Here is a 19,432-nt window from a genome sequence, read left to right on the forward strand (position 1 = left end):
ACTATAGGTAACGAGTCTAGACAGGATATCAAGCCTGGACAGGGTTTCGGGCCAAGATGGCATATTGTTCCCAAAATAAGTATCAAGCCCAGATATGAGCATTTAAGACCGGAAATGTTACTTCATTCTGAATGCAGGTAACGCATGAATAAGCTCTGCTTCCAACGGTTCATACACTTGGTTGAATATTCATCTAATTAGACCTACTGACACCATCGCAACATTTCGATAATTGTTTATTGTAACCTGTATAGGCCTACAGTCTAAATTCAACCTCAGAGACATCTGGATCCGGGACTAGCCTTCATTAGTATTTCGGAGGAGACAGCGTATTGACTTTTTCTTCGAATTCTTGACGGATTTAGTCCAGAGTTTCTTGTCCGCTCGGATGTAACAGCTCGATAGCGATGAATGCAAGGGTCTTGCCCTGATTGAGAGTTGGCGCCTGGGCACGACACGCGCCTGGAAGACAAATTTACATGAAAAGTTTTTCGGGGGTCTAAGTTGTATAACTAAAGAATCACTGAGTCTAGTATTACTCTGCAGTCTTTTAAATAAAAGAATCGCAAATTCGCTATTCTGCATACACAACATTTATTCGACTAAGACATTACGTCAGAAATCCAAAGCCAATTTTAAAGTGCTGAAAATGGACTACTGGGTGATTTGTCCCAAAGGGAACACTGAATGGAATATTAACTGGAAGGCAACTCTTTTACCTGTTTGAGCTGTGAAGTCAGGCGTATGATAACTGGCTCCGTCGCAAATTTTATATTCAGGATGGATGGTTGGAACTACGTAAGAAACATTGCCCACGTCTGATGACCCAGTCATTTTAGTGCCAGCCGGAAGGTTTAGGTCACAGCTCCATCCAAGGTTCTTGGCATGCTTCTCATAAAGGGATATCAGCTGGTTGTTTGAGATGAGACTGGCAAAGGATGAAGACTGTTCCCACTCAACCTGTAGGAAAAAAAGTAAATAACCTCAAGGTTAAATTCTCTTGCACTGGATTAATTTCGGTGCCAAAGGTCACTCCCAATGTTATGCAAGGCGTGTCCATTCACTTCGACAATGACGGAATACTGGCGGAACTTTTAATGAAAAATATGCCAGTGAAGATGTATTGAAATGAACTCTGAAATTAAACCAGCTTCACAGAGACGGCTAGTAAATTTAATGTGTCGCATAATACTAAGATGGTGTAGATTATCTTTCGCTGCTTTTGATCACAAATGGCAACTACAAAAAAGTACCATCAGAATGGAGCATATAATGCTAGAGTGGCTAGGAGTTTTCTTCCTGAGATAGGTAAGTAGTATTCTTAAACTTAAAGCCCGTCAGTCTGGCAAATGGAAGGTTGTTGACTCAGGCACATAGAGATACCTACAGTGTTGATTAAAGTCACTTCACTATTGCTAACTATTAGTGTGGGATGTCAATCCTTTTTGTGGTTAGTTGTTTGCTACAAATTGCAGGTCAGCTGAAATACCCTGAACCAAATTTGACGAGGTTTATTTTCATTCAATACTCTATTTGAATGTTTATACGTATTTTGATAAACTATGTGCGATTTGTTAAAGGCGTTTATGAATTATTCAGTTTCTTATTTGTACTAACGGCCGGCCATAGTTTACTAACCATCGGTAAGCAAAATGTTCAACAGGAAGGTACAAAGAGAGAGGTTTAGACTCTATTCGTGCATTCATCCTGGAAGTCTTTGGTTGAGCCATTTCTTACTTTGCATCCTGATGTTGCAGCTGCGCCCTCGGCACAAGCAATTAATTTCTTCTTGAGGATATTCAAATCAGCTTCGTCTAAAGCTCGTATGTTGCAGGTTAACTCAGCCTTGTCAGGGATGACGTTTACGGCTGCGCCTCCATTTGTAATTATCGCTGAAAGATGAACGAGGAACTAGAACACTTTAAAAAAATGTGTCTGGCATTTTCTGACGAAGATTAGTGAACATGTATTTTTCGTTTACCACAATCATTTTTATTAATAATGTTTAAATGATGAAGGCACAAGTTAATGATACGACAATAGAAGTTGCAAGCAACTGTGAACAAACATCACCCAGATCTTGAAATAAGGATTATTATGCATGTGGTCTTTGCAATTACCGAGACAAAATTTTAAATTGGGCCGACCCCCTAACTTTGCAAGAATGTGGAAGCATGGAGAAATCGTACATGCACATATTTTCACTCATAGGACAAACGCTGGGGTAGATTTTGGAACGAAAGCGAAAGGATTTGTACTGAACTCTCCCCCGCGGCCGGCCCCCTTTTGAACTTACTGTGAATGCGCCATGTTGGTTTCATCTGTTGTCTCATGGCAGATATGGCATTGTAGCACATAACTGCGGCATCTAATGCGTTTACGCCCTCCCATGGCACAGCGGCAGCATGAGCGGCATACCCGTAATATTTGATGACCAAGCTGGAAAATCACATGGGAAACTGAACATTAAGAGATGCAGAAAATATAGGCAGACGTCAAAAGACTTAAGAAAAAATTAAGATTATGAAAAAATATTTAAAAAGAACAACAGTAGGAAAAATGGTGATCGTTAATTTGCCTTCCTTTCCTTTAAGGATCTAGGTTCGAATTCCACGGAGATTTACTCCAAGACCATTTTCTGTATTCCTTAAAAACTCTGTCCCTGGGTACTTAATTAAATTTAAATTTGCTTTCCCCTTAAAACCATAATCATGAAGAAGCCGTTGTAAGCAAACATATCATTTGTAAGCAAATACCATCAATCTTGACACTCATCAAAAAAGAGTGTCGACAAAATATGATTTTAATTCTTTCATGAGCATAACTGTACAAGAAGCAATGTGAATTAACTGTGAATGTGTTAAGGTCTTACATGGCCATAGATAGATAGATGGGTCGCAAGATGTTATATTTGGAAGGATGCACCATCATTGCTACGGTAACGTCATCAAATGCTCCAGCATCTATCAGGAATTTTTTGCCGCCTCCTCCCTCCTCGGCAGGAGTTCCCAGTACAGTCACCTGGAAACACGTAAAATCACACTTCTGCAAAGGTGTCTATACGTATACATTAGGGCATCTGTTTCAGTGGCCGCAACTAAATGAAAAAACAAAACCTTTCTCTTTCCAAGTGAAAAGGTACAATAAATAAGTACGTCCCCTCCTGGCTGCCCCGATCACCCCGCCAAAGTACAAAAAATTTTGTACAAGCATAAAGTCACAGTTAATTTGCTTTAAGTATTTCCATATGTTTGCACCCCTGATTGCCGCCCAGAAATTCACCTAAGTTAGAAAAAAAATGCGATCACATGTTGAGACAGAACTTGGTTAATTGTCTATAGAGTACTGAACACAATGAAGGCATGTTTCTAAGCAAGACACTTTACTTCAGCGCAGAGGTCTGTAGTATGAAGAGGGCTGGTTCAAGACGTTGATTACAGTTAAGCATTTTATGGCTGGCATAAGTGTATTTGTCCTTGCATAACACATTCCCTTGCATGTTGTTATTCACATGAGGGTCTTTTCCCACAGCTTAGCTTTGAGCCAGCACCAGCTTCGTCTCTGACCCCAGACTCGAGTATTAGGCCAGAATATTGATCCACATAAAGAGATGAAAATTTCAGCTAGGCGTGCGATATTCCCCTTGTAGAAAACTGACACAATCATGCGTAAGCCTGAGTCTTTTAGCTCAGGAAATTGAAGCAGTGAAACGGAATCTTGAAGCAAAAGTGGGAGACGCAGCTGAGATTTAAGCAATAGCCACAAGGCAAATTTGCCTAACCTTTCCATACTTATTTCCACGAGCTTGGAGTGTTGCTTTCACTCCTATTCCAGCCGCTACACCGGCTTCAGCTATCAAGTTGTGTCCACAAGCATGACCAATCCCAGGCAATGCATCATACTCGCACATGATGCATATATTAGGACCAGTGTCGTCACATCCAAATGTTGCTCTAAGGGGGAAAACGAATTTCCCTTCACCTTGTCCTCAAGCAATAAGTTGTTCTTTATACTAGCCAAAAAATCTCGGACAAATATCAAATGAGCAAACTTATCTGAAAACAAGAGAATAAGAAATAAAGCATACACAATATCAAAGCAAAAAGTTGTTTCTGCCGATGTGGATAATATTATGCGATGTTCGTTCAAAGTCTCTGCTACATAAATGGAACTTTTGGATTTTACTTTTGAGTCTACAAACCTGAAAGCTGTTTCCAGTACAAAGTGCCGTTCCACCATGAACCCTTCATTTTCCAGGAAATCTGTCAGGACTTTGTGCGCATGACTTTCCTTAAAGTTTGTCTCAGGGTGATTCCAGATGTCTAGACTGAGATCGTTCAAGTGCTCGGCTGAGCTATCGATCTTTGATTCGGCCAGTTCTATCAGATTCTTCAAGTCGGCACTGTTTGGACTGGAGTTTGAAGACATCTTGACCGAAATATACTTTGTCTTTATGACAATTAAGTGAAAAAAACTTATTTTATGATATGAAATTTATATATCGTGGCGCCAATCAGGGCTTCCGCTTAACAAGAATTTGGAGGCGAAGGGAAGTACCAGAGAGCCCCATAAGTGGTTAATTTTTTTTGCAGGGAAACGCATGTTATGGCCTTTTTAATCAAGCTCGAGATCATATACAACAATAATCAATATGTGGTTATATTACTCTACAGAGAAATTGCAGTGGTAAGTGATCAGCATAGTTATTATCTGACCTGCAAAGAGATGATCGATTTAGTGTAATACAATGCTCATGGACGTCAATTGGTGGGGGACCCCACTTTTCCGAGTGGGGGATACTATACCAATCCCCCCTCCACATTTTTCAAAAACGTAAATGAAAATGTAAACCTTGCAAAAGCATTTGTTAAAAAACTGGCTAACGTAGCCAGAAATTGTCTCAGATCATGCTACACAGCATATATACTCCAAAATTTTCCGGGGCACAAGAGCGGCGCTTCGCTCGCATTTTGTTGTGATCAGGGCTGGGCCTATATATGTCCCTCCACTTTTCAAAACGGATTGACGCCCACGCACACGAACTGGAAAGCTTTAAATTAGTTGCTAGCAGTGTGCACATTTTAATGTTCATGATGTTCAACCAGTTTGATTTTTTTCTAGATTTAATACTGTTAACATCTGCGAAGTTTTTACAAAGCCCAAGTCAACGTAACTTCTGCATCAAGATGGCTGCCATGTGACGGCCCTATATGGTTACTATACCAACTCCATCATGCTTCCTGATGGAGGGCCTCATATCCTTCGGATAAACTGTGGATGAAGGTTCAGACTCACATTAGCCTTCACAACCATGCAAAAGGTGGACATCTATGCAAGATGTAAACAATTAAAAGCAATGAAAGGCGCAATTCATTTGAAATCTCAACAATCATACGCTTACCCAAGTTTCAACGTACCCACCAGATACAAGATAACGAGTGTTCACTCGCCAGCAACCGCAATTGTGTCGATTCGGTATTTGCAAGGTACATACAATATGATCAATATCTTTCACGTGATCAAAGGTTAAACATATTTGCTCAACTATGGTTTGAACTATGGTTTAGTTAGAGGTAGTCCAAAGTTTGAGTTATGTTACACCTTAAAGGTGGGTTTAAATACATCATTGGTACAATCACAAAAATGGGACTGCCAAATAATCCTTAAAAATCCTACTTGAAAAAAGTATCAGCTTCGGTTAATCTGTAAATATTTCCTCCCATGTAGAATACGGCAGTTATCAAGGAAACTGACATTTTATTCTCGTTTCACGATGATCGACCGATGCAGCGTTAAAAATTCGTTTCGTTTTAAAATAGACGAATAAAGAAATCCATAACATTTTCGTTATCAGGCGCCTATGTTGTGTGTCGTGTGTACAAATGTTGCAGGAGTTATCATAAATAGGTGATACGAAAAACAGCAAAACTCACAGGTGGAAATTCATTAAAACGCATGAAAAACCAAAAGAAGAGAAAAACTGGTGTAAGGTATAAAGTAAAAGAGAAATTGGATCAGTTCAAGGTTAAATCTTAAAGGGGATGAGCCGTGCTGGGAAGATTTCTTGTAAAACATGTACCAACACATAAAACAAACATACGTAAACAGTTGTAATAAGAAAACACATCTGCCTAATTTTAAAATGCGCGGAAATATGTTAATAATTATAGTTTTCACGACCCTATTTCACTCCCTTCTCGGAGCAAAAACCAAAAGTTGTCTGAAGAAATTCCCTGACAAAAACCCAAACACTGATTTTGGATTTTTGCCCTCCTTGGTGTGCATTACATCACTGTATACCCAGTGTTGCCCCCGAAGGCTTGCAAAAAAACCCTCAAGCGTACTTGGGTGGGACTCGAACCCGCGACCTCCTGTTTACTAGTGCAGACAGCTTATAACCACTCAACCAAGTTGAGTTCGTCCTATGACGTCACATTTTTGCCAAGATTTGTCTGCTGCCCTCATTGACTGATTTCGGTAAATTTTTGCTAAGAGCCCGGGCTGCAACTGAAAAAAAGCACACAGAAAATGTCAAGTTTTGCTGATTTAATGGCATAAAAGAGGGGTTAATCAAACTTATTCTTTATAATACGGTTGAAAACTATCATATAACGTCAATTTAATCCTACATGGCCCGTCCGCTTTGAGTACAAAAAGGGATATTTCTTTACGCGAAAATGTTGCAATCTACCACTCAGTTACATAATGGTACAACTTTTGTTATTGCTGCTGTTACCGAGTCAGCGCAGAGCGAGAGGTTTAGTCCACAAAGAAAAAAAAAGGTTTCCAGGCGTTAACCCTCCCGTGTTTCAAGATATAATTTCTTCTGTGGCCATAATTGTTAATCAGTAAACTGAGAATGGATTTTAGACTTCCGGTGATGTTAACTGCGCAAAAGTGGTTCGGGAAATCCCGCAACGAGTCGACTGCAGTGACTTCATCACTGCTGCTTGATGACATTTTTCCCCCTGAATTCACAGTACAAGAGCACCCGTCATACCTGTTCATTTGCTGACGAGCCCCACGAGTACGTTGTCACTCATTCAGAACGCCGTGATTATTTTCCACCAGATAAATTACAAGATTTTCAAACTGACTGTTGTAAAGGCCGCTGTGGTTTCTCCAATTTTCCAAAGCAATTAACTCAAACACGACAAAAGTCAGTGAAATAAAACTGCAGTAACTTTTATACCCCCTACATCTGCCATTTTTTGTTTAAATTAAGGCAAGAAAACAACTTGTGTAACCTCCCTTTAATGCGCAAATAACTCTTAGGCTGTTGACAACATGCTACACAGAAACAACGAAGTCTCCACGCTACCCCCAGGCCTCTCAGTTCAGCAGGCCCTATCGAAACGTTTCCAAGATCAAGAAGACCTGAACTTGCATCAAATTCAAAATTAAAAGGTTCTAACCTAGTCCTTCGAAGAAAAGAGACATCAAAACAAACACAAAACCTGAATTGAGACAAGAACCTTGTCCCGTTCCAAAAACCTTTAATAAATGCATTTGCAATGTTTTCTTTGCAGCTAGCACAATACATACATGTAATTAATAATCTAGATATAAAAATACTGCAATAAATTCTTCCCCCATTGGAAAAACAAGTACATTACATGATGAAATACACTTACAAAGCCCAATTAAAACACAGACACATTGGTATAAAATAATACATGTATGAAGATCTAACTCAGTGTCAGCATTCTACCAAGGACTTTAACTGCCACACCAAAGTGTATTACATGGTTCATTTATCCTATGTTAACATGTCATTCATTATTGGATTTATATTTCCAAGGAATATAGGATCTATGTGTGAGCGCTTTGAACGTCCTTAACCTCTAACTACCAGGAATGAAACAGCATGTCACATCATCCATGGGATATCCTTTATTTGTGGAAAGTCCAACCTCAACTTCAAGTTTTCATGGTCTGTTTGAGGTTGAGTTCAACATCAGAAAGAGCTGCCAATGACAGTCTGATCGAGAATGATGGTACGCTGTATTTACAACCATAAACAGTTATCAGTCACAAAACAACAATGTAACACTGCCAACATCAAGTTGACTGGACATTTGACCTCATCAGCTGATCTCTTGAGCATGTGGTGGTCTTTGGTATGTATTCCGTTTGACACATTCAACTAGCCAGTCAATGCCTTCATTCACCCCTTCCCTGCGTGCGAAAGAAAACGGAACTGCATAAAATGCTTATCTACAACACTGTGATTTAAATCAAGGAGTCTGGGTACAAGACTGAAATAACTGCAAAACTGATTCTTTCACCCATTAACAAACATACAGGCAGAATAGTATGATGGCTCTGATAAACAAACCTTAGTGATTGACAAATTGGGATTACAGGTACTAGACCAATATGGCAGCCACTGTAAGTTATCTTACCCAGTGAGCGCAGACACTGGTTGTATGTGGCAATCTCTTCTTCCAATACTGGATGCACTTTTGTTAAATTCTGCTTTAATGTCAGACACATGTAGAACATCCTACCACAAAATCAATTGAAAAGGAACTTTGACAAAAGTGAAATTCACAGTGTGATGATTTATGCAGACTGGCTCCAACAGTCTACTCATTGTTTGAAGACATTACACAGAAGAAGTTACGCTGAAGTATCTACTTCAGCAAAATTCCAAATTACAGTAAACTCCCACGAAGTCAGCATCGCGTAACCCATCATATTGTCCAAATCGGCTGTTTGACAAAAGTCCCAATCGTCTGCAATGCATTTACATTGAAAATTTCATTTCTAAGTCGGCATTTATAAGTCGTCATTTCGTATAAGTTGATATGTTTTTCTTGGTTCCTTTTCCACAAAACCACAAAAATTCCTTTGTGTAAGTCGGCATTTAAAAAAAATCGTGCTTCATATCAGTTTCCTTCACCGCAGCTGCCAAGAAGTGTCACATGACAAGTCCCGTGCGCATGCGGCCAGCATGAGTACATCAATACCAGTAACCCCTTTGTGCTACACGCATGCGCTCTGTCCATTTTGGGGGTTGCCTTATTGAACGTAGTCTGGTTCCTTGCCCAAAGATTCCCGGACGACCCTTGATAATGATTCGTCGGGTAGTCAGAATCATCGGGTCTGGTATCCAGACTATACTGAACGAACTTAACCAATGCGTGTGTGTGGATGAGTGTATATTTTCTGTGCCGTAGCACTGTATCACGTACATGTACATAGTGCACTGTCGAGTCGTGGTGTGATATGCAAGTGGCTTGCCGTCCTTGAATTGAATATTGAATATTGAATTTGCAGGATTTGCAGGATAATAATCGAGAGCGAATTTGCTGTGATTGACCATGGAGGTAGAAATAAACTACGGTAAATCAAAGCCATTGAATTAGTGCAAGGAATCATAATGTACATAGGCAATACATGTGTACGTGTAAGTCGGCAAAATGACGACTTGCAGCACAAGTCAGCATTCCCATAAGTCGTCATAATTTCTTGAGTCCAGAGAGTACCGACTTAGCTGGATTTTACTGTACATCCAGTTCTCTTTTTTTTGCATTAAACAAGATTTCTATATGAAAGCTGAAATTCCAGATTAAACAACAGCTAACATCATTTTCTTTAGATCACACTGGGTAAAATTTTACCCAAGAGTCATAATGAACCTTGCTTGAATGTACTTACAGGTAAATCTTGTTTGTTGGCTAAGACAAGTAACGGTACACCGTGTAAGGCTTCGCTGGATATCATTTTATCTGAAAGAAAGGAGTCCAAGTATTAAAGCATGTGCTCTATGCATCCATGTTGAGCAAGTTTAGTCCTCAGAGGAGAAATGATCAAGGTGTCCATAACAACTGCTTGAAGCCTGATCTAACTTACCCACTAATGGAAAGGGCTTGAAGCTATTAGCAAGAAGCTTCCATATGGATATGTGCTATATCTAGCCATAACCACATTTTTGTACACAGCCTAAAGACCCAACTGTAGTTTTTGAATGAAGCAGCCTTAACAAGTATTGCTTGTCCATATCCTAAACATTTAATAGACCATCTGAGTTTGTCTAGAAAATTAATTCCACCCAAGCAATATGTATGAATGACAATGCCTTATACCTTTATAAGAACTTACCGAATGCTAATCTAGATGCTGCTAATCGTTCTTTATCTGATGAATCCACAACATAAATGACAGCATGAGATTCTGCGTAGTACTGCAAGAAAAATTACAACAAGCTTCTCTGTTATTCCCTTTTAAGATCCAAGCTACGTTTCTTTACAAACCTTTCTGTTGACATTCAAAGTTACTTTTTGTGTTCACTGGCTCAACAGAGAAGAAACAAAATGATTCGAAATGATCATGGCTCTAAGCATACTCATCTATCCAATCACTTTTCATTGCCCTGATCTGCACAGGTTTGACAAAATACATGCATTGCTGCAGGTTGTCAACGAAACAGGTTAATTAATAATACACAAAAGGGTATATATGGTGTTTTGTTTCTTTTCTGCACCACTGGGAAGGAGAAAAAAGGGGATGATCGAATAATAACTACAACGAGGTGTCTCCCTGGGGTAAGTTTGAATGATGTGACTTTCAGATAATTGTGCAAATTAGGCACCTTATCCCACAATGCTTGCAATTCTTCCTGTCCACCAAGATCCCAGAACATCAAACGAATCCGTGCAGTGTCTATCTTCCCAACTGCAAACATAAACAAAATAAAAGATTTGTCACAAACATGGCCACTTCAAACAATGAACACATTACTGGCTAGCATACAGCATGATTCATTGCACGCGTAACTGAATAAACAAAATAATAAATTTGAGTTCACCTTTATATGCTCATTTCACAAAATGACAAGCTAAGGTTTATAAGAGTCAAAAAGAATAAAACTGAAGAGTCTTTTCTGACTCATCACAGTGTAGTCACCTTGAGCTGAGGGTAGTAAATCACCTCATACTCCTTCAAGTGGGCTTATTTCAAAAAGTATTCCAATTCTGTTGATTATCTTACTGTTCAGACCAACTGTTGTAGTGATCTTGTCCAAAGGCATGCCTTTGTAGTCCTTGTTGAATTGCATCTGAGTTGTCTGCAGGAATGTCTGCGGAAAGAAAGGAAAATATTCACCAATCGGCATTGATGCGGTTCAGTGAAACATGATCATTCACCAATCGGCATTGATGTGGTCAAGTGAAACATGATCATTCACCAATCGGCATCGATGTGGTCAAGTGAAACATGATCATTCACCAATCGGCATTGATGTGGTCAAGTGAAACGTGATCATTCACCAATCAGCATTGATGTGGTCAAGTGAAACGTGATCATTCACCAATCAGCATTGATGTGGTCAAGTGAAACATGATCATTCACCAATCGGCATTGATGTGGTCATGTGAAACATGATCAGTCACCAATCGGCATTGATGTGGTCAAGTGAAACATGATCAGTCACCAATCGGCATTGATGTGGTCAAGTGAAACATGATCATTCACCAATCAGCATTGATGTGGTCAAGTGAAACGTGATCATTCACCAATCAGCATTGATGTGGTCAAGTGAAACATGATCATTCACCAATCAGCATTGATGTGGTCAAGTGAAACATGATCGTTCACCAATCAGCATTGATGTGGTCAAGTGAAACATGATCAGTCACCAATCGGCATTGATGTGGTCAAGTGAAACATGATCATTCACCAATCGGCATTGATGTGGTCAAGTGAAACGTGATCTTTAAACTTTTGTTCGGGAGGGACATTTTCTTCCGATTTGTAGTCATGAGAAATATTTGGACTCTCAATCTTTTCTTTCATTTTTCATGATCTCATCCAGCTTTCTGCAGGAAATATCTTTCTGACTTACTGTTTTTCCAGCATTATCCAGCCCAAGAATCAAGATGAAGTATTCATCCCGTCTAAATATGTACTGCCATAAACCATACAGTAAACTGAACATTGTGATGTTACAAGACTTGGCTTCAAGTGAGCATCTCTTCAACTCTACAATGAAGAAACGGAAAAACATTCAAACATCAAAATACTATTACATGTACTTACATTTGTGAAATTGTGACTACAAAGACTTAGTAGTACCGAATCCCTCCCAAAATTTTCAAATCCAAGAGTCAGGAAAACATCACACTTTTCCAGGATAATAACTCAACATTTCATTTAACACTAACAATGTCAGTACTGGAGATGTGGACTATAAATGTCTATGATGGTGTAATTGCTAGGTCTCTTTCGCTACTTACAATGAAATCCAATGACACTTGTGGCGCAATTAGGGACCTGGCGACTATACAGTCAGACATCACTAGTATTAGGCTTGGGCCTTGCCATTGGTTTGAGTTTGTACAAGTGTTGATTACTTAGCCTAGGTTTAGCGAATCTCTTACAAGGACAGTGGACAGGATTATGTCAACGGGAAAGAGTTCTATACATGGATGGCAGCATTATTCCCCCTACCTGACCTATTAGCCCGTCAGAAAGCAAAAAAAAGTCAAGAAAAGTTCAGTATCGAGTACTTTACATAGAAAAAACATTTCAGACCAGTCTCAAAAGTCAAACTTTCAAAAGAGTTTGTACACGGGGCGTCAAGCAGCGTCCGCATAGGAATTCTTACCTGTCAAAGTTTCACTGTTTAATGTCTAATTAATACTACATACATAATCACACTACAGTGTCATCTTCCTGTTACGGTTCAAGTTTTATCACGAATTCGATAAAACACTGGCCTATGGCTGGCAGTACGTCAGTTTGTTTTCGATCAAAGTACAGTGTCATGAGTAAAAGCCACCGAATAAACTCCAAGTGTTGTATTTGATAAATGACGTAACCTGTTATCATCAGGTAATTACAAAGTTAATCCAATAAAAAAATTGAACTCACACAGCCCTGTGGATGGACAAAGTCTCCCTCGGACTCGGTGAACGGGCGGCAGCTTGATTGGAGTTTCGACAGCATGTAGTGCGCCCTCTTGTACTGGAATAATTCTCCAGCTGGTCAGATTGCGGTGTTGTCGTGCGATGGGTGGAGTTGAACAAGGGGAATGGGTGGGAAAGTTGCTTTCCGTCCCCCATGGATTGAAAAACTCTCTAAACAACTTTCAGAAAATTAATAACGTCCGTTTATCGGGATCGTGGGCCAGGAAACGACCATCAACTTGTCTCTTGAGTCCATAGGCCCTCCTTAATTGCCGTTTGTCGATCACATGACCCCGAAGCTTCTGACAACTCTGATCTGATTTCGGGCCGGGTTGCAATGCCTTCCACTCAGGAATGGTGTGGGAACAACATAACTCCCTACAGCTGTCCTTGAGGTTCAATCAGTTGAAACTGTGTGCTGAACGTGTGTGCAGATTACACGGGTTTGTAGATTTCTACTGATCGGAGGGATATGAGACCATGACTGAGTTTCTGTGTAGAGGGATATCAGTCGTACCCTTTTCTCCTCGGCTTATTCAAGTCCAACTGAACCAACGATCGTGTCCGTGACGTGAGTCTTTTTGTCTCTGACATGTCTGGCCGCACGTTGCTTCACTTTTTCGTGTCTAGGTGGTCTATGTTTGTTTTCTGATATCGATCACAAACAGAGATGTTGTTCGAATCTGCAAATTGTTTGTTGTATACATGTAGTTTTGAGACAGAAACGTGAACTGTAATTAAATTTTTTTTTCTGTGAGCGCGAATGCCCACTTAATTTTTATATATAGTCTGCTGTCAAAGAAGTCAATTTAGAAGCACTGTGTCCCGCCGAGAGACCCCAGCCCAAGGGGTTTACCCTGTCTTCCTCTGGTTTCTTTTGCTCTCAACAGATAGAAAAGACATTTTTACCCAGAAAAGCCCTTCGTGACAATGTGTCCTTCCTCCATCATTTACCTCAGGCTGGGGACACTCACCCCGGCATCAGTTTTTCGTGAATGTAGAGAGCATGTGCCCCGTACGATCACGGCGAAACTGGTTACAAGAGCCCTTCAGGGGTGCCTTGGCAGATAGCAATGCATTGGTGAATTGAATAAAGAGCAAAATTTGGACAATAAAAAATCATGGCAGACCAACTGAAATTGTGAGAACAAAGAGGCGTTACAAAATAATATGTAATATATTGTGACGTGACAGAGGGCGCTAGTCCACTAGGCACGGTGCAAAGTAATAGATGGCGCTCTGCCAAGTAAACAGAGGCAGATGTTAGGCGCACATAGCTGTGTGTTAAGCAAGCGCTGCGCATAGGCTCCGCCTTGTGCGTTGTGCGATAGGGCAGTGGAAGTCACTGCTTGGTCACGTGAGCGCGTGCGCGGGCGTGGTCACAGCAGCGCGAAAGCTATGAAAGGCGCGCGTTCCGATCCTCTAGGCTAGGCAAGGCCAAAGATTGTACAGCGCGGTGTTACACAGCCTTTGGGCTAGGCCTAGTCGTCCTGATCAAGGGCTGATCCTGAGATAAGGATCAAGAATCCCATGCAAGGGTTAAAGTCACCTAGCCTAGTACAGTGTGACTGTGCCTAAGTCCGAGTGGTTTGCGTATGATGTTGGGGGGCTCGGTAGGTTGAGGGGCTATATATTGGTGGTGCAATAATAATTCCTGATAGGAGCTTGCGGTCGATGCAAGGGCGGATTGCGATCTCGTGACGTGAGTTGCGTGTAGTGCAGCCCTGACAATAAGCCCCGTAGACTTGCTAAAGTCCCTGATTCGGCACTGGATGCCCACAACTAATTGTGGTGTTCGCTGCTCTTCAGATCTGGGCGAAGTCCGTTCACGTATAATCACAGTCTCTCCGTCAATAGCGCCCTCTACTGGTGTTGAGTGTGTTGATGAATAAACCAGCCGGTTATATTAATTGTTGTATATAAGTCAGGTGTCCAGGCGAAGTTTGTTTCAAGTCAGGTCTGTCCAGGTTACGTCATTAAGTTTCGACCAATCAGATTAGCCATCATCTCGACGAAGACCAACTTTCTTGGGGGACGGTATACTTCGGTCCCAACGGACTCGTCCCTAGCCGCGCTCAGGGCCTCCGGCGTGCCGTTCGACGCGCCGCGCCTCGAGGAGGAGGGCGCCCTCGCCTTCGTCGGAGGGGCGCGGCGTCACAATATTGTGTCTAATATTGCAATTTTATCCGACCGAGAGGTTCTATTTTACAATTCCAGAAAACAAACATGCCTGGTCTTAGACCCATCATGGGAGAATAAAAAACAGTTAAGTTAAACTCATTCATTTACATGTATTAGGTAACATGCCATTGTCAGGGTGACGATGCCCCCCCGCCCCGTGTGATGAAATCTTCCGATTGGGGTGCAGGCGCGTACTTCACGCGGTCACAAGACGAGCAGTCTGGTATCGATAACTCCATGCTATGAACTTATGCCCAAAAGCCGAATGGGTGTCTGGACTTCTGACTCTGTTATATAATGCAAATTTAGTGCATTTACATGTACTGTACATACAAGACGTGCAAGAAGACCCGAGTTATTTCGTATATCAGCAGCGGCAGAGGGCATCTCTAACGTAACGTATCGTATTACGGATTGTGCACGAGAACGGCCCTAGTGGCCGTTTTTATAGTTACTCGTGATGGAGAACGCCGGGTTTCTCTCTAAAATTGCCGGCAATCTTGTCAAGAGTGCGGCTAGTGGCGAGGTGAGTTTGGACATGTTTAGGCCTGTGCTTAGTTTATTCATGGAGGTGGAATAAAACCATGGCATGGAGGAAGGACACAAAGTTATATAGGCCCTACCAGTGCTGCAGTAGTGACTAGTACTTACCCCCGGAACTGTGGGGTCCGACGTCCGCTCCTCTGACCCAACAGTTCTGGCGGTAAGTAGAAGTAGCACCATGGTTACAAGTGCAACCACCTGACCTCAGTGCAACCTGCAACTTGAATGTAATTTATGCTAAAAAGCATGGAGGTCGTCTCTTCCTACCTCCATGTAAAAAGTAACTTGGCCTATTTGTGATATACGTATGACGTTTTTAAAACATTTTGACTATCGCCTGACCATGTCCAAATGATAACAAAGGCAATTTATCATGTTGGTAGAGTCTACTTTGAGAATTCTAAGTCACTACTTCAGCAAACTCTGTGTGACTTAGACAAGACAAGGTTTACATGGTGTCGTAATGCTATGGGTTTTTCGAATCAAATTTTTGTAGTGAAATGGCTCACAAGTGTAAAAGAGCTATTTTTAAATCAAATTTTCCCCTGTTAGCAAACCTAAATAATCTATACCTCCTAATAAGCGGGATGATACAGTTTTTGAAAAGAAATGAGATTTTTGCTCTGCAATTTCTTGCTTCCATCCTTTGACTGTCACTCCGTTCATGCCGTTCGTGCTTATCAGACCACACATGCGTCGAGCCTACCAATGACCGCACTTGCTCCGCATCTTGGTTTGACCATTTTCATCCTGACTGCTGCTGTGACCTGGAAACACCCATAGGCGGGGACATGCGACATGTACTGTGCTGTGTAGTGGTGACAGATTGCGAGACTTAAAAATCCCCCCCCCCACCATTGAAAAGTAAAATCTGAAAGAATTATAAAATTGCCTTATGCATATTCAAACTTTCATCCAACATCTGTTCACGGAAGGTCGGTCTGTGTCATAAATCTAGAGCCCTTTGACCTTACCATTAATCCTAGATAAGAAATGACTGTTATCCAAATTTGTTACAGATGGTTACTGTGGGCTCATTTTGGAAGACACAGACCTGTGTTATCCATTTCATGCGTCGGTTTGGATGACCTTTGTGCAGGCTGGGTGCTAAAGAGTTGAGCTTACTCAAGCCCCAGCTTGATGCACACAACATCCGCCTTGTTGGTGTTGGACTTGAGGAGTTTGGCCTTGAGGAATTTGTAGAAGGGAAATATTGGGATGGAGGTAAGTGAGTTGCCAGTATATAGGGAAGGAGAAAAGGTTTGTCAAGAGTTGTTAAACAGAAGTGTTCTTGTTCTTTCTCGAATGTTTCAAGATGTGAAAAAATCCTGCTTGGGGGAAAGTAGCAAGTTGAGTGTCGTTATCTTACATGTACATTTACAAAGGCAAGGAGATCAAGTCCACCATTAACTTACTATTTGCACCATTCAGTGAAGGATGAATGTAAGATGAATGTAAACATTACCCATCGTAATTCTGCAAGAGAAGTAGAAATTGTGCAAGTGGTATGAATACCTTCATAGTAGCTCATTTCAGCCTAAAATGAACTGCTTCAAAAGCTCCAATTATCCGACTCTGTGTAGTTTACATATCATTTGCTAATGATCCTTTTGTTAATTAATCCAAAGTAAACAACGGCATTAAGCCAACATTTGCTGTGTGAGTCACATAGAATGGTTTTGTATTTGGCATGGTTGGGATAATGTATCGACTGTTGTCTTTTTTCAGAATTGTATGTTGATCTTAAGAAGCAGACTTATGCTGATATTGGGTACATAGCGATTTTCATATTGGAATATTTTGGCTGCCGTATCCACCAAGAAGTACAGAGAATCCCTAGCCAAGGTAAGATATGAATACATGCTTACTAACAATTCTTTTGATTTTAAACATTTATTACAAAAAACTCTATTTTAGAGATCCCTTATCTCTGATTAGGTATTCCAAATTTGAGACACACCATAAAAAACTTAAAGTACCAGTATCCTTAACTGCACCTTGAGTGTTTTAAACTTAACACTTTGTCTTTGAATTTTCCCAGAGTAAAAGCTGCCGGCATCACAGGCAACATGAAAGGAGATGGTTTAGGGACAGGAGGAACTCTCATTGTCAGTAAGGGTGAGCAACTTGACATTGTTAGGAACTATTGCATAAAGGGACAAAAATTTCACTTAATTAAAACCCAAGTAGTATGTGGATGTAGGGACTAATATGAAGCCTTGCCCTGAGACTAGAACAAAGACCATTTTCTGCAGTCCAAGTTGATTGATTTTTGTACTTTTACAGAGGGAAAAGAAGTCCTTCTGAATTTCAAGCAGTCCTCTCCTGGTGACCATGTGCCATTGGCTGATGTCCTGAAGGCACTTGGTATTGATGAACCAGTTCCGATTATGGAAACTTCCAAATCTGCCGAGGAGAACAAGGGTGATGCAGCAGAGGGAGGCAGACTATAGATGTCACTGAAAGAATAACACTTTGACATTGAGAGATAAGAGAAATAATGTGGTAATCTCTCCTCTAGTCTCAGAATTCACAAACTTGTACTTCCAACTGCAGACATTGATGTTTCCAAAGATCTTGGCTGAGCAGAGTACTTGTTCTCTAGTGAGCAAGTTCAGTATTTCAAAAAGGTAGGTCATTTGAGAATAAAATGTGAAATCACAACAGCTTGAATGTTTTTAGTTGTGAGGGTGGATGTATGACCACACAGATGTTGCTGAATTCATACATAATGATATTCTTCAATGACCTAAAATGCACTACATGTTGTGCATGTGATGTTGAAATATAAAATTGGCTCATTCAATAGAATTCTATTCACTTGACTGTACATTTTGTTAAGAATGTCAAACTGTCATATTGATTTCATGTTTTTGTTTGTTGACAACTCATTGAACCAAAAAGTGGTTCTCTTAATAAAAATTAAGGGTTAGTAGGATGTTGTGAAAATCTAGCTTCAGAAACATTTTGCTGGTATTGGTATGGGCAATCATGCATAATTGTTACAAATTCTGCTACTTGTTGCTCAAACTAGGAAATTGTGCAATTTAACAGTTTCTGGGCCAGTATTTCAGTCTTGTGAAATGTTAATTTGAACCCAAAGCCTGTTAGGGTAGTTTTCAGACTGCCGATGTTAGCAAATGATTTAAAAATGTCTCTATATTTCTTGATGTTTTTCCAAGTCTATATTTCTTGATGTTTTTCCAAGTTGATGATCTTACTGAATTCTGTGGTCAACTGCTCTATGATGTCGCAAGGCTAAACTCGTTATCACGTGTGTCTTGTAACTGATTCTGTCTCTGCATTTTGCCACTTTACTCAGTATGTTCATCAGCCTGGGAATCCAAGATTAGCTCCTAGAGTGGTTAAGTGTGTAATTGAGATCGCAGATTAAATTGTTCTGTGAAGTCAAGTTTTTATGCGTACTTTTGAGTTTTTAACTGTGTGATAGGTCCACAAGTCTTTAAGTGGGGGAAATTGGGTTGAAAGAGTACCCATCCATCATCGGCCTCCAGTTATTCCATGTTCGTACTATCATTGTGTGATGGGCTCCTGTAGGAAAGAGATGTGTTTTTCCAACTCTATAGACTTTGAGTAACAGTGGACCCTATTGTCTTCTAACATTATGGTTGATTGTAGATACCCTTTTGATATTGTGTAGTTCAGGTCGTGCTATTAGGGTACACCACCAATCTCTAGGCAGGGCCTTGGGGGCAACGTAAAGTTTTATTATCAGGGAGTCAATTTGTGATGAAAAGTGTAGCGTTCGGAGCATAACAATCTTAGAAGAAAAATTG

At 40.6% G+C, this 19,432-nt stretch overlaps 3 protein-coding genes across 13 annotated transcripts; 1 reads left to right on the forward strand and 2 right to left on the reverse strand.

Annotated features, from left to right (window-relative positions):
- Positions 1-218: 218 nt before the first annotated feature.
- LOC110985696 (peptidase M20 domain-containing protein 2-like) lies at positions 219-5,482 on the reverse strand. 6 transcript variants are annotated; one of them, XM_087148883.1, is made up of 8 exons: positions 5,402-5,482; positions 4,202-4,411; positions 3,782-3,953; positions 2,873-3,021; positions 2,297-2,439; positions 1,738-1,892; positions 720-960; positions 219-462 (listed from the first exon to the last, which is right to left on the reverse strand). In XM_087148883.1, exons 2-8 carry the CDS (start codon positions 4,237-4,239, stop codon positions 362-364), a joined length of 999 nt encoding a protein of 332 aa, XP_087005009.1. In that variant the 5' UTR covers positions 4,240-4,411; positions 5,402-5,482; the 3' UTR covers positions 219-361. The 6 variants fall into 6 exon arrangements, with proteins under 6 accessions (XP_087005009.1, XP_087005011.1, XP_087005012.1 ...); XM_087148885.1 differs by lacking the exon at positions 4,202-4,411 and having other exon boundaries at positions 3,782-4,055; positions 5,402-5,479; XM_087148886.1 differs by lacking the exon at positions 4,202-4,411 and having other exon boundaries at positions 5,402-5,455.
- A 1,976-nt stretch (positions 5,483-7,458) lies between these two features.
- arfrp1 (ADP ribosylation factor related protein 1) lies at positions 7,459-14,089 on the reverse strand. Of its 6 annotated transcripts, none has more exons than XM_087149039.1 (9): positions 13,821-14,089; positions 12,877-13,366; positions 11,849-11,985; positions 10,996-11,083; positions 10,598-10,680; positions 10,108-10,189; positions 9,664-9,734; positions 8,406-8,506; positions 7,459-8,178 (listed from the first exon to the last, which is right to left on the reverse strand). In XM_087149039.1, the coding sequence occupies exons 3-9, from the start codon at positions 11,939-11,941 to the stop codon at positions 8,088-8,090; spliced, it is 609 nt and encodes a 202-aa protein (XP_087005165.1). In that variant the 5' UTR covers positions 11,942-11,985; positions 12,877-13,366; positions 13,821-14,089; the 3' UTR covers positions 7,459-8,087. The 6 variants fall into 6 exon arrangements, with proteins under 6 accessions (XP_087005165.1, XP_087005164.1, XP_087005163.1 ...); XM_087149038.1 differs by having other exon boundaries at positions 12,877-13,369; XM_087149037.1 differs by having other exon boundaries at positions 12,877-13,559.
- Positions 14,090-15,328: 1,239 nt separating this feature from the next.
- LOC110985701 (prostamide/prostaglandin F synthase-like) lies at positions 15,329-18,817 on the forward strand. The gene is given in 6 exon segments (XM_087148968.1): positions 15,329-15,618; positions 16,655-16,859; positions 17,364-17,413; positions 17,415-17,480; positions 17,630-17,753; positions 17,922-18,817. Coding segments are annotated over 6 exon segments (678 nt in total). The 5' UTR covers positions 15,329-15,552; the 3' UTR covers positions 18,089-18,817.
- The last annotated feature ends 615 nt before the right edge of the window (positions 18,818-19,432 follow it).

This window comes from Acanthaster planci, linkage group LG18 (genome assembly GCF_054643075.1).
Source record: "Acanthaster planci isolate LZ-2023a linkage group LG18, COTS_SCS, whole genome shotgun sequence".
Taxonomy (NCBI): domain Eukaryota; kingdom Metazoa; phylum Echinodermata; class Asteroidea; order Valvatida; family Acanthasteridae; genus Acanthaster; species Acanthaster planci.